Source organism: Chenopodium quinoa, unplaced genomic scaffold (assembly GCF_001683475.1).
Source record: "Chenopodium quinoa cultivar QQ74 unplaced genomic scaffold, ASM168347v1, whole genome shotgun sequence".
NCBI lineage: Eukaryota > Viridiplantae > Streptophyta > Magnoliopsida > Caryophyllales > Amaranthaceae > Chenopodium > Chenopodium quinoa.
In genome coordinates this window covers 8,737,401-8,750,952 of record NW_018742345.1, presented here as the reverse complement: position 1 = coordinate 8,750,952, position 13,552 = coordinate 8,737,401, and the positions used below count along the sequence as shown (strand labels likewise).

General features: G+C 33.5%; 1 protein-coding gene across 1 annotated transcript; it reads left to right on the top strand.

Annotated features, from left to right (window-relative positions):
* Nucleotides 1-855: 855 nt before the first annotated feature.
* On the top strand, nt 856-13,016 carry LOC110694875 (AMSH-like ubiquitin thioesterase 1). The gene is made up of 14 exons (XM_021872050.1): nt 856-1,568; nt 3,210-3,274; nt 4,199-4,274; nt 4,433-4,633; nt 4,722-4,813; nt 6,273-6,378; nt 6,451-6,497; nt 7,078-7,411; nt 8,816-8,905; nt 8,996-9,058; nt 9,172-9,246; nt 10,019-10,081; nt 12,472-12,524; nt 12,621-13,016. Exons 1-14 carry the CDS (start codon nt 1,455-1,457, stop codon nt 12,793-12,795), a joined length of 1,554 nt encoding a protein of 517 aa, XP_021727742.1. The 5' UTR covers nt 856-1,454; the 3' UTR covers nt 12,796-13,016.
* The last annotated feature ends 536 nt before the right edge of the window (nt 13,017-13,552 follow it).

The following is a 13,552-nucleotide window of genomic DNA, read 5'->3' as shown; positions in this document are numbered from 1 at the left end:
GTCTACAGGTGTAGACTTGCATCTTTAGCTTAAAGAATTCAATGACATTTTTACCTTTGAAGTGGAAGAGATGTCAAGCATCAGCCCGGATCTCGTTGTCCACAAACTCGTCGTTAATCCAAAAAAGAAGCCCATCCGGCAAAAGAAAAGAAATCACGGTGAAGAGAGAAGTCAGGCGGCAACTGTTGAGGTTAAAAAGCTGTTAGCGCAAGGTTCATTCGGTTCCCTGATTGGGTTGCGAATGTGGTGCTTCTAAAGAAGCCGAATGGTACTTGGCGCATGTGTGTTGATTACATTGACTTTAACAGAGTGATATCAATATAATTATAATATAAAGTCCAAAGTTTCATTATTGGATATCATAACGAGTATCCGATAAACGAATTTGGAAATCCAAATATTCAAACTTCGGGTACCCTAACTAATATAAAGACTAGAATAGACCCAGTCTATAATAATTTATTGTAGACCCAACCTTCTAGTATATCATACGAATGTGATTATATCATACGAAATGTGATTATATTACTACAAAAGTGATTATATCATCCTGAAACTGCTATGTAAATGTATCACTCAAAAAGTGAATTTATCATTATAAAAAGTATCAAATAGTAAATTACATTGTTCAAAAGATGATTTTTAAATTTTATCATCCTAAAGATAATTATATAATCTCAGTAAATGATTTACTATGAGATTATATAATTCAAAATATGACTCACAAAAAGATAATTATATCATCTAAAAATGTGATTATATCATCTAGAATGTGATTATATTATTTGAAAGTGTCAAATTTTTGGGTCTACAATAATTTATTATAGACCGGGTCAATACAAGACCAACTCCCTAACTAATCGGTTTGGTTAGTGGATATCATTTTTTTTGTGCCATTAGTTATCGGTTACTTCACTACTTGAATTGAAAGTATTAGGATATGCGATCCATGCTCACCCCAACACCCTCGTGATTTGTCCATTGTTATTTGTTACGGTGTTACCTGAACAAAAAAAAAAAAAAAAAAAAAAAATTCACGCTTCAAAATAAAATAATGCATAATACAATTATGTCCTTGGTGGTATTCTGAATGACCTTGTTACTTGTATCATCTTTCTTCTCTTTTCTCTCTCTTCACTACTTGAACTGAAAGTATTAGGATATGCGATCCATGCTCACCCCAACACCCTCGTAATTTGTCCATTGTTATTTGTTACGGTGTTACCTGAAAAAAAAAAAAAAAAAAAAAAAAATTTCACGCTTCAAAATAAAATAATGCATAATACAATTATGCCCTTGGTGGTATTCTGAATGACCTTGTTACTTGTATCATCTTTCTTCTCTTTTCTCTCTCTTCCTCCGTCTCCGCCGTCCGCCATTGACGCGCATCTCCGGAGCTCCAGCTTAGATCAATCGAAGTTGAGGTTTATTCGAATTCTGCAAAAGTAGAGAAGATGAGGCCATCTTCTGGACGTATCGACATTGCTGCTAACGCTAAGAAGCTTGACGTCGATAATCGCATTTCACTGCGTATCTACTTCAGGATCGCCGATAATTTACTCAGACAGGTTACTCTTCTACTTCAAATCTGAATTAAATTTTCTGTATGATTTTATTAATGGTAGATTTTCGCTGTTTTTGGGGGTTGGTGAATTTAGTTGATCAAAATTACCTAAAATTGAGGTTGAACTTTGTGTTGTTTTCTATGTTATAGTAGAACTTGGGTTGGTTTGGTTATAACTGACTTATGATTGATTTGTGATGACAAAAAATTGATTGTGGAATGAGTGGAAACAAATTATTTTGTGGAAATCGAAGAATTTTCTATTTTCAGTACGGTTTTTGTAAGTTTTGATATGAAATCGAGGGAAATTTTCTGAGATTTGGTTAATTATCTGTATATTTTATTGTACCATTTGCTTGTGTAATTCTACCTCTATCAAATTATTTGTAACGATTGGACATTTTCTATTCACACTTCATGTCAAATCTGCAAATAATTTGAAATGAAGGTAGTATGTGTATATAATGAGCTATGCATTGGTGAACGTAACAGAGCACTATATTGGAATATATGTATTCAAAAATCTGTGGAGTTTGATTGTGTTCTTAATTATAATATGACCATTAGATTTGTCTTTTGGAGGTAGTGTATATTGATGCCAGTAATCAGTATTGAGGAGATTAGATGTTGCATAAGTCAGTTACATTAATGTATTCAGCTATGTGAGTTGAAGTCTAGGCTCTTATACTTGTTCATTTTGGTTTGGATGATCGAAGAAGGAAATCATACAGAAGAAAAAGTCATGTTAGAGCTGCATTTCTGATATTGCTTCGGCTATTATCATTTTAACTTATTCAAAAACTTCTTACTTATTCTTGTTAGAATCAAAGAACTATTAATACGACTCTAATTGACTTGTTTTATAGCCAGTTGTTAATTGCAGTAATTGGAATGAATTTAAATGTAATTGGGAAGCCGTGTGACATACTTATGTCTATAGTAATGCAATGTCACCCCAAACTTGTTTTCCTTCATAAGTTCATAAGTGTCCTCTATATGATAATGAAAGTTTTTGAGGAAATAACGGTTGTTTGGATTGAACTAGTATTGCCTATATACCATAGGAATGGACACTAATATTCTTACAGATTGTATACAATTTCATTTCCATTATTTGTTACCACTTATTGAATTAACCATAGCAATACCTCACATAATAATGTTGTTACCTACATATTGCTGTAAAAATATGATCTTAATTTAATCAACCTAGGAGATCAAGACAAACCACACTAACTTGAAAGATTCTAACCACTAAGCAAGACGTTAATGAATTTAGACCAAATCTCCATATTTCTGATTAGGAGAACGAAGCCTTGGTAGTGATTTGTAACTTAGAAGTTATTAGGAAAGAAAATTTATATATATATATATATATATATATATATATATATATATATATATATATATATATATTAGGTTTGGTTGTTGAAGCCTCCATACTACTGATGATGATCTGTCTATGTAGTTATTGGTTAAACGGCCATCGAATAATAATATAAAAAATGATAGAATGTGCTAATTCTAGTCTGCTAAGGAGTTGAGTTATCTACAATTTCAAGTAATTCTAATTACTTATTTTGTTTTCCTTTCCTGTTTTGAAGCCTTTGTTTGCTGCTTAATATTGCTACTGTGACTTTTACAGGCTACTATCTTCCGGAATGAGAAGAATATTATAGACCTCTATGTCATGCTTCTACGATTTTCAAGGTAAAACCATTTTGCCTATCATTATTAAAGGTTAATTTTACGCACTGGCTTTATAATTGACATATTTTCAATCATGGGAATATTATATGTGGATCACATTGTGGAAATACTTGATATATTGTAGCCACGATCAACTTCAGGTTCCTTTTGTTGGATAGAAAAATTGATGTAACTTTTACGGGACAAAAGGAATGTAAAAGAATATGAAAGGTTTCTTTAGGATTTGTTTTGTTCACCTTATTTTTAATTACTTCAGGAAAGATAAATGCAGATCAGTTAAATTCGAGAAAAATAAGTTCAATTGAGATTAAAAAAAAAAAATTATGACAAGTTCTACTCAAGAAAAAAGTGGGCTACTCAAGTTCAATTAATTGAAAATAACTTAATTACTTTGTTATTTGACTCTTCCACTATTCACATACTATGCTTTGATATTGCTTAGTAAGTTCGTTTCAATTCATATAGTGAAGATATCAACTTTTAAACTTATTGGCTAGCGTCAAAGTCAAAAATGTTGTAAGAAAGTAAGAAGTTCAATTTAAGAAGAATAAGTTCATATTAGTAAGATTCTATGAAGTCATGATAAGTGAGAAATCAAGTGAATAAATCATAGCAGCGTACCGGGGATCACATTGAACTTACTAATTAATCTCGGTGATTAATAAATAGTTTCATTTCCACCCTCAATATCTCACAAAAGCACCCTTAAATGTGTAGTATCCCCCTTCCCCCACTCCTTCCCTTTTGTCATCCCTCCCCAAAGTCTGAAACTCCTATAAAATTTAGGGTAATATTTTCTCAAATATCAAGATATTGCACTATTGACAAAGATCTGAGATTTACCTATTGCTCCCCCAAATCACATCTGCTATACATGTTGATTTGTTCTGACTTATATGTTTTTTTTTTTGTTTTTTTTTTCAGTTTGGTATCTGAGACTATTCCTCGCCATAGGGAATATGCATCATCTCCACAAAGCAAAAAAAGTTTATTGAAAAAGGTGATTAAAGAATAAAATTACATGTATGTTGTTTGCTTTTCTTATGTTTTATCTTAGTTTCAGGCTTTCAGCTGTAGAAGATTCAGAAAAAACATATGTATACTATGAGTGTTTAACTTTCTATGTGGTGATTTATTTTATTTGTTTTATTTGTGCAGCAATTGATAATTGCCTTGAATGAATTGGAGGCTCTGAATCCTGCTGTTAAGCAGAAAATTAAAGAACATGAAAGAAAGCCCATGTACCAAGTTATTGGATGGAATCATAATGATCGTCCCAATGAAAATCATTCTCTTAGTTCTTCTGTGCAATGGCCTCTCATCAATGCACCCTCTCCAATTAATAGTCAAGTAGTTAAGGTACATTTGTGTCTCTCACTATTTTTTTTCTGGAATCGAAACTGGCTTCTGCAAAAGTTTCTGTACTCACATTTCTATGTTGTTTAAGGCAACACAAATTTTTTCCAGGGGTGCATATGGAGGTTTAAATGCTCAGCAGAATGTTTACACCATCCCGGTGGAAGAGAAATTTCACAAATTGTATGTCTTGGCATTTTTAGCAAGATAAAAGTTTCATGCAATATTCTCTTTGCTCTATAGTTTGACAAAATATGTATTTTGTGTATGCTACATCAGTTTATACTTTATGTTGCTGTTCTTAAAGCATCAAGTGATATTTAATTGAGAATTGAGATACAAGTTTTTTCTTGTCTAGAGTTAAAGTTCATTATCTGTTAGTTCTTCTTTCTACAACTTGCCTTGTGAGTTTTAACCCTTGCATTACCTGTATTCTAACTTTCTGAGCAAATTGTTCTTTTTGATGAGGTTTTATATCTGCAGCTTGTTAATTTTTAGATACAAAAGCCTTTTTCTCCTTATAATTATAATTACCCTGGGACAGATGTCACAACCCTGTTGGTGTCTAGAATTTAACATAATAGTTCCAATATGGTTTTGTTGTTCTGTATCTGACGTAAGTAACGTGACAATCTGAGGTACTGTGTTGGTTCTGGATCTTGACTGTTATAGTTTGGTTTGCTGCTGCTGAATTTACTTTATTCATATTATTTATATTTATTTATTTATTTTTAATAGAATTGTACCACATCTGTTCATCTGTTTCGGATTGTTTGGTCAGGCAATGAACATTTTAACTTGATTTATGGTCTCATAATCTTCTTGCCAACACATAGGTTTTTCTCATGTTTTTCTTCATTTTAATGCATATCACATCTTTCTATATTCAAATCATCATGAACCTTAGTCTATCTGGAAACACAGGTTTGACTTAGTCTATTAACACTGAAATAATCACTTTTCATATAAATAGTCTTTTCTACCCTGGCATTGACTTTTCTCAAAATTCTTTTGAGTATAGTATCATGCATTAAAGTAGTACCAAGGGAGTCTGGGAGTGTATCTTGTGTACAGTTGGAGGGCCATGAGCACCAAGTACCGCAAAATTATGGTTCGAAGTTCCAACTATACATCAGTCTCGTCTAAATTTTCGAGCTGGAAAAGTTTTACCCTCGAAAGTTTGCTAATTTTTGTTCCAAACTTGCAGCACCATACTGCCTTCACCTTTGTTCATCCTTCTTTTCCAATCCTTAAGCACATCTTTGTGCTTTCCAGGTTGCACCAGCTCATTTTAAACTAGGCTAATTGTTGGTGAGGAATAACTGAGGATGATAATTGTTTATTTTGATCACAATCCTTTTGCTTGTTAGTTTTGATCCTGACATTGACTATAGTATTCTATAGTAGGTTCACGCAGTTGTTGGTTAGGTTGCATCAGATTTATCTTATTGAGCTAAATGATAAACAACTAAGATTTTGATCTTGTTATAAAACTGCAGTTACAAGTTGATGTTAGGAAAGGTTGTAACAAGTGAAACTTAGAAAGATCTTTACCTGCCAATTATCTTTTTTTTCTTGCTTTCTTTAGCCATATATTTCCTAAATTTTACTGTTGGGTTGTGTTGTGTTGATGCATATACAGATCTGTTTCCTTTCCCCGTCCAAAGGAGGAGACACTTTTGAGGCACTCAATTTTGGGACCAAATGGGCTCTGCAGGCAGTGGCAACCACCCGTTTCTGATAAAGGGGTACATGGCCATAGAATCTGATTGATTTTTTAATTGCCAAAATGTTTGCTGATTTTTCTCTGATGGATGTAGGTTCGATATCCCAGTAATATTGATACAACTCCTGTTGAGATTCCAAGGTAGGTCTGATGGTTATGTTCTGTCGGTCTGTCCATGTAATCTATTTTAACTACTATGAGTTGATATATTCTTTACCAATTGTTTCTGTCAGAAGAAAAAAATATCAGTGTATATATGTATCCCTGGATGTAGAGACGTATATCAATATTTACTGCAGTAATCTAGTTGATACGTTTGCTAGTGGGTGTGGGTGAAGGAATTCTCATGTTTAATTTTATTATGTGTTGTGCAGTATGGAGATGCATTTTAGTATTCTTTCATTTCTGTGCATCATAGAGATACATTAATGACAATCGTCTTGTAGATGTGTGGAACCAAACCTATCAGTATCGTTTTCTATATAACAATGATAATTCAATACCCCTAGAGATGGTGTCATGGCATTATATGTTGGAGATGTCATCGTACCCAGTTTTTTAATTGCTTTATGGGTTGGTAGTTAACTCTGAAATATCTTATTTAAATGGTGCTTGTATTGCATAAAAGAAACTGCAGTGATTTTTTACTGTTCTGTCCTTTCAGCTTGGGGTTTATTTTGTTTGTTATTTTTCTTGTTCTGTGGTTTGTGTTGACAAGCAGGCTCCAACAGGTCATGGCTATGGAAGATGGAGTTGCAGCTAATAAAGATGAAAGCACTGTGGATTGTGAAAAACCAATTTTGCAGCCTACAATTGAACCTAGTAGTGATAGTAGTCAGAAGCCACAAGATGACGAAAAGCCAATGATTTCATTTGAAGAACCCGATGTTCCTGAAACTGTTATTGTGAAGCAACCTAGCCCTCCGCCTGTGCTTGCAGAGGTGCAAGACTTAATCCCTTCTGAGCCACCTCTAAAGACTGAAAAGCTTGACACAATGGACAGTTCTTTGCAAGATAGTTTGCTTCAGTCAGAATCTCCGATGGAGCTGCACATAGTAAGAATGTTAGCTGCCTCTTTGTTAATTCGACATGTTGGTTTAGTTTTATTATATTTCATCCAGTGGTTTATTTGAATTGTTTCTGCCTTATGCCATCTCAGAGTAAATATCTATCTGTTGCTTTTGCTTAGTTTTTGTTGGGGTTAGGGTGAGAGATTAGAAGCAAACTAGAGCTGTTAGATTAGATCTTTGCCACCAACTGATATTCCTTTTTAAGAGAGTATAAATTACTATTGGCTAGGATGGTAAGAAGTGTGAGTTATATCCATGAGGCTTAGTGTTCGAAGCTTGTGGGATACCATTTTTTTTTTCTTTCTCAAATGATATTGTATAATTGTTGTAATGCTAGATAATGGTGACGTGGCGCAATGCTAGTTAAATGATGATGTGGCACAATGATAGTAGAGATTTTACATGGCACATAAACGTTTTTAGGAACACTTTTTTAATTTATAAAGTATAGATTCGTATGAAGGATGTATGGGATGTGGTATTGTGAGCGAGAGGGTATATTGCATCTCTCTTTCTTCCTTCCTTAAACTTCACGCCAAAATGAAGCATGTTAACTATAAACGAATGGAGGAAGTACTGAGTTTGACCCTTTATATTTTTATAAAAAATTTATTCCTCATATCTCACACTAATAACATGTCTCACTCACTCTTCTTTAACTTAATCGTCCATTGATTCCACCCACTCACTTTTTCCAAGTTTTCATAGAAACAAGAATCCATTAGTTAGCTGAACTTTTGGGAACGAAGGTTATATAGATATAATTTTTATTTTTGCCTATCAAAACTTTGCATTAAGGGCCATTTTATCCTTCTCAAATAGTGGTAGTATAATTAAAAATTCTATACCATGTATAAAATTGTTTAGAATATGAAGATGACTCTCCATAGTCCATAGTACTCCCTCCGTCCCTTGATACAAAGCCTCATTTCCTTTTTCAGTAAACCAATATGCAATGCCTATTTCTATTTAAATGTTGTATTTATTGACATTATTACCCTTTTTTTTTATGAGTTGTCATCTTTATTCCATTACTTTTTTGTACTTTTAACATCAATTCCCTTATCTCTTCAATTATTCCCAACTACTTTTTCTTTCTCTCTATATCTCTCTAACCCCACATGCACATATGTACTTTTAATCATTTCTTTTAAAGAATTTACAACTTTCTTAATTCCCGTGCAAAAACCAAAAGAGGCTTTGTATTAAAGGACGGAGGGAGTACTAAAAAAGATTTTAAAAAAATAAAATTACGCGTTAATTTTATTAAATTTACACTTTTTTCTCCCCGATTTTAACTAAAATCAGTAGAGTGTATATATTTATTTATTTATTCGTTTATTTATTTATGTATCTACTTTTCTGAATGGTCTATTGTGCTGCTGACAGTCGACAAGTATGATGGATACTTTCTTGAGATTAGCTAAATCGAACACCGCAAAAAATCTGGAGACATGTGGTATTCTTGCCGGTTCGCTTGTAAGCTCTTCCAACTATTTGTTTTTTTTTTTAATTCTACAATATGATGGTTGGTGAAATCTTAACATTATGGCTTTTTTCCCTCTGTAGAAGAACAGAAAGTTCTATATTACAGCTTTGATTATTCCGAAGCAGGAATCAACATCCGACACTGTAAGTTGATTTAAATTATACACTTCGTATATATGTGCATCCCTATTTCTTATGAAATATAAAGTTTTGATCTTTCTATATTTTAATCAAGCCTTTCTTGATTGTATGACTAGTGTCAGGCAACAAATGAGGAGGAGATATTTGAAGTGCAAGATAAACAATCGCTTTTCCCATTGGGATGGATTCATGTACAATGATCTTATTATTATTCTTAAATTTGCTATTATTTTTAATTCGTGAAATCTGTTGAATAATTGGTTGTTTTTTGCTACCATGTGTGTTCCTCAATTATGCTCCATCTTCCTCTCTGTTTTTCCCCTTAAAGTATCAATCTACAATTCCTTTTTTGTCCATGATACATAGAATTTTGATATGAAAATTCTTTGCTGACGTTTTTCATAATCCTCTGCGAGAATTCTCAGAAATGGTTAGTCTGTACACATGATATGGCGTACTCTAATTCTGGAAATATGAATGATGACTAAGTCATATTTCTTCTATTGATCATCTGTTAAAAGTTTTGCATGCAAGTATGGAAGGACCTCTTTCCATTTCTTCACTTTCTTCATTTTACAGTGGTATATACATTGTGATTTTTAGCACCAGTTGTATATGATTTTTATATTAGACTTTGTCCAGTGCTGCATATTTATCCACATTTTTTAATCATTATTGTTGTCATCACAAATATAATCAATTAATTAGCAATCAGCATCACTTTTTTCTAGATAATGGGGTTTTGTTTTGTAATCCTATGCTCTAGCTGTAAAATTGTGTCACGGCAACTAAATAGGTTAATTTCTCTTAAGTGGCTAATACTAGACTATGAAAATAGTTGCCTTTGATCTGGAGACTGTTGAATTTTTCATCTTATATACTACGTACATTTTATGCAATATTTTCCAAGTAATGGAGTTCTTTCATGAGAAACTAATGTCCATTGCATGTTGCTATTGCCAGACTCATCCCACACAGTCATGTTTCATGTCATCAGTTGACATTCATACCCATTACTCATATCAAGTAAGTGATTCCTAAACCTTATTACTACGTATATTTCTCTCTCTATTTTTTTTTTTCCTTGGGGGTTGGAGTTATAATTCTTGAACGAGCCTGAATTGTCAAAGATGTTTTAAAGATCTTATCATATTGGCTGTATCCTAGGTTGAGTTATGTTTTCTTGTGTCTCTTAATCATCTATATTTTCCAAGTTGATTGGGGACATTTCACAAATGATATTGAAGTTATCTGCATGAAGTATAGTGATAGTTGGGCTCTGGAAAACTTTGTACGAAGTATGAGTTACAAGGTCCACTGAAAGCTAGGATAAATATTTCTAACTTTTGTCATTCTTCAAGAAATGGCCTGCGACTCTGAGAGAGAGATATAAATATTGATGAGAAATGTGATGGTTAGCTGAGAAGATGTAAGAATACATAGAAACGTAAACACCTTTGTTTTAATTCTCTGTATTTAACCTTTAAAGTTGAAGACCATTTTCTTTAGGTTACATTTATTTGCTTGCCCTGAGCAGATTTATGGTCCTGTGCTCTTCCAACGAGGCATTTGGCCTCAAGAAGCCCCTTTTAAGAATATGAGAATCCCAGTTAAATTTCTTCATTCTATTCTGTTGGAAGTTCACTGGACGTTTTATATTGGAGAAATTTTGCAAACTTCATAGCTTCCCGAGTTTATTTTTATCAATTAACATATTGCAGTTGAAATAGCTATGCTTTCTCAACTTTAATGAAAACAGAAACATATCTGAGAATATGTAGTTAATATTTATATTGCTTGAATGGTCAAGTCCACTCGCAGGAAATCTTTAATTGTATTGTGTTACAGTATCTGCTCTTCTAACTGACAATAGTTTAGTTCAATTTCATTGTGGTACAGGATCTGTCCTCTAGGGCTTATACAGATAGCTTTAGCTATTAAAAACTCATAAAAAATAATATATAAAGGAAAATCTGTTAAAAAAAAACCTTTTAAAAGCTTTATCGTAAAAGAAAACCTGAAGTTAAAATTTTCTTGTTTAAAACAACCTAGTACCACTAATTCACTTAATGAACCTCTAATTTTTTCTAATTACTCTATAACTCTTACTTAACTATTTAATATTTAAATTAATTTATAAAATAAAAAATTATAGAAAACCACCACCCCACCACTAGTCAGCCATCCCCTTCCCCATAGCAGCCCCCACCCCCGGCGACCCACCTCTACCGCCGGCTGTCCTCTTCCTAAACCCTGGCAGCAGCCTCCTTGTTCTTCTTATTCTTTTTCAATCTCTCTCTTTTTCTCTCTCCTCAACTTTCAATGCCTTCAATAATGGCAGCTACTTCCACAAATCCTTCATTCTCTCCTTTCCCAACCCTTTCTTCCAAAAACCCCAATCCTTCATTTACGCACCACCTCAGCCACGAAAACCACCATTAATGTAATCAAGAGCCTCAAAATTTTTAGAGTAGTCAAGGATAAGAACAGACCTTGAGGAGAGAGAAGATAAGTGCATAAGAACACCCCGGCGGCTGTCTACATCTTTTGCGGTGGCGATTGTGGCGGAGAAGACATGGAATTGGGTTATGCGGTGATGGTTATGGTGATTGGGGGCTGCTGCCAGGGTTTAGGGAGGGGGAGGGTTGCAACGGGGGTAAGGGAGGAGGGTCGGCGGTGGAGGTGGGTTGCTGGGGGGTGTGGGAAAGGGAGAGGGTGGCTGACTGGTGGTGGGTGGTGGATTTCTAATTTTTTTTTTACTTTATAAACTATTTTAATTATTAAATAGTTAAGTAAGAGTTATACAGAAATTAGAGGTTAATTAAATGAATTAATGGTACTAGGTTGTTTTAAACAAAAGAATTTTAACTTTGGGTTTTCTTTTACGATAAAGGTTTTAGAAGGTTTTTTTTTTTTTTTTTTTTTTTTTTTTTCCGCAAATTGGTGCATTTAAAAGGTTTTTTTGTAACAAAATTTCCATAAATAAATAATTAAATTGGAAGTGAAGAAAACATAACAGATATATTTTTGGAAAGCTATTCATTTATTAAGTAATAATGAAAGAGATTGGTGTCCATGACTTTATAGTTCATTGTGAAGCCAAACTAATTTTCTTTTTATGGAAAGAGGGGTGGGGTGGGGGGGGGGGGGGGTCAGGCACTCAGGCTACCTTCGTGAGTTAAACAAAGAATAACATAGAGGTGTTGACATGTATTGTATAGGGAGCAGGCGGGGTTAAGGATTTAGTGTTAGCACTTAGGCCATGCCTGTTTTTCGAAGTTTTCTGTTTAACACATTTAAATATGCTATGTTGGCAGTAAATTGACAATGCGAAAATGTGACAAATTATGCTTGGATATGATTTTTGATCTGGCAAATATATTGTAGATATGACAGAAATCTTAATGTCTTCTCAGGTCATGTTGCCTGAAGCTGTTGCGATTGTTATGGCACCAAGAGATAGAACCAAGTACGTTACTTGTTACTGAACCACTTTCTATTGGGATTATTGCTGTGATTCTGTGTTTGTAGCTATCTTTGTAACATTTATTTCTTTCCCATGCAGAACCCATGGCATTTTCCGATTGACAACCCCTGGCGGTATGTCGGTTATTAGACATTGTGATCGGCGTGGATTTCATTCACATGAGCAGCCTGCTGATGGTGGGCCTTTATACAAACAATGTACAGATGTATATATAAATCCCAAGTTGAAGTTTGATGTTATAGATCTTAGATGATTATTGATTAACTCCATGAATTTTCCCCCTCCCCCATTTCTGGTTTGCCTGAAGGCATTGCGTTTTTCTTTGGCTTTGTAATTGTCATATAACACATTAACAGTACATATTGTAAATTGAGAAAGTAATAGATTCATTTCGGTTTTCTTATCTACTAGCTATAGCATTTTGAAAGATTTGATCATGTTAAGAATAAATCATTGTACAATCCCTCTGTTACATTTTGTTGTTCTTGAATTGATTGTGCATAGTTGTAAACACGTTTTTTAAGTTTATATACACCAACCGTATTAAAAGAGTAAGCAGAAATTTTAGGTATTATATAGATGGGCATCACTAGCTCATCCCTTGCTTATATAATAGAGATGTGTTTAATCGGATAAATAAAGTGCATCAGAATATTAATTGTTGATGGTGTTTCATGGATCCAACGTAGATAAAGTTCACTATAGCCTGAAACTTCTAAGAAGCATAGGTAAATGAATCTTTGAATTGAGAAGAAACTATAGAGTACACGTTTTTTGTTCAGCATTTATCAATGTTGTTTCAAGTCTGATATGCCTCGTTTGGAAAATGTTTTAGGCTTTTAGCCACACTTTTCACCATCCTACATATCTTCTTTTTTACTTTCCTCTCATATATTCTCACAATTTCACTTCTATAATTTGTCTATAATCTCTCTTGTGAAAAATCAAACAAATAAAAACTAATTTGTAATTTTTCATTGAAATATTTACATTAAATCAAACGGGACCTT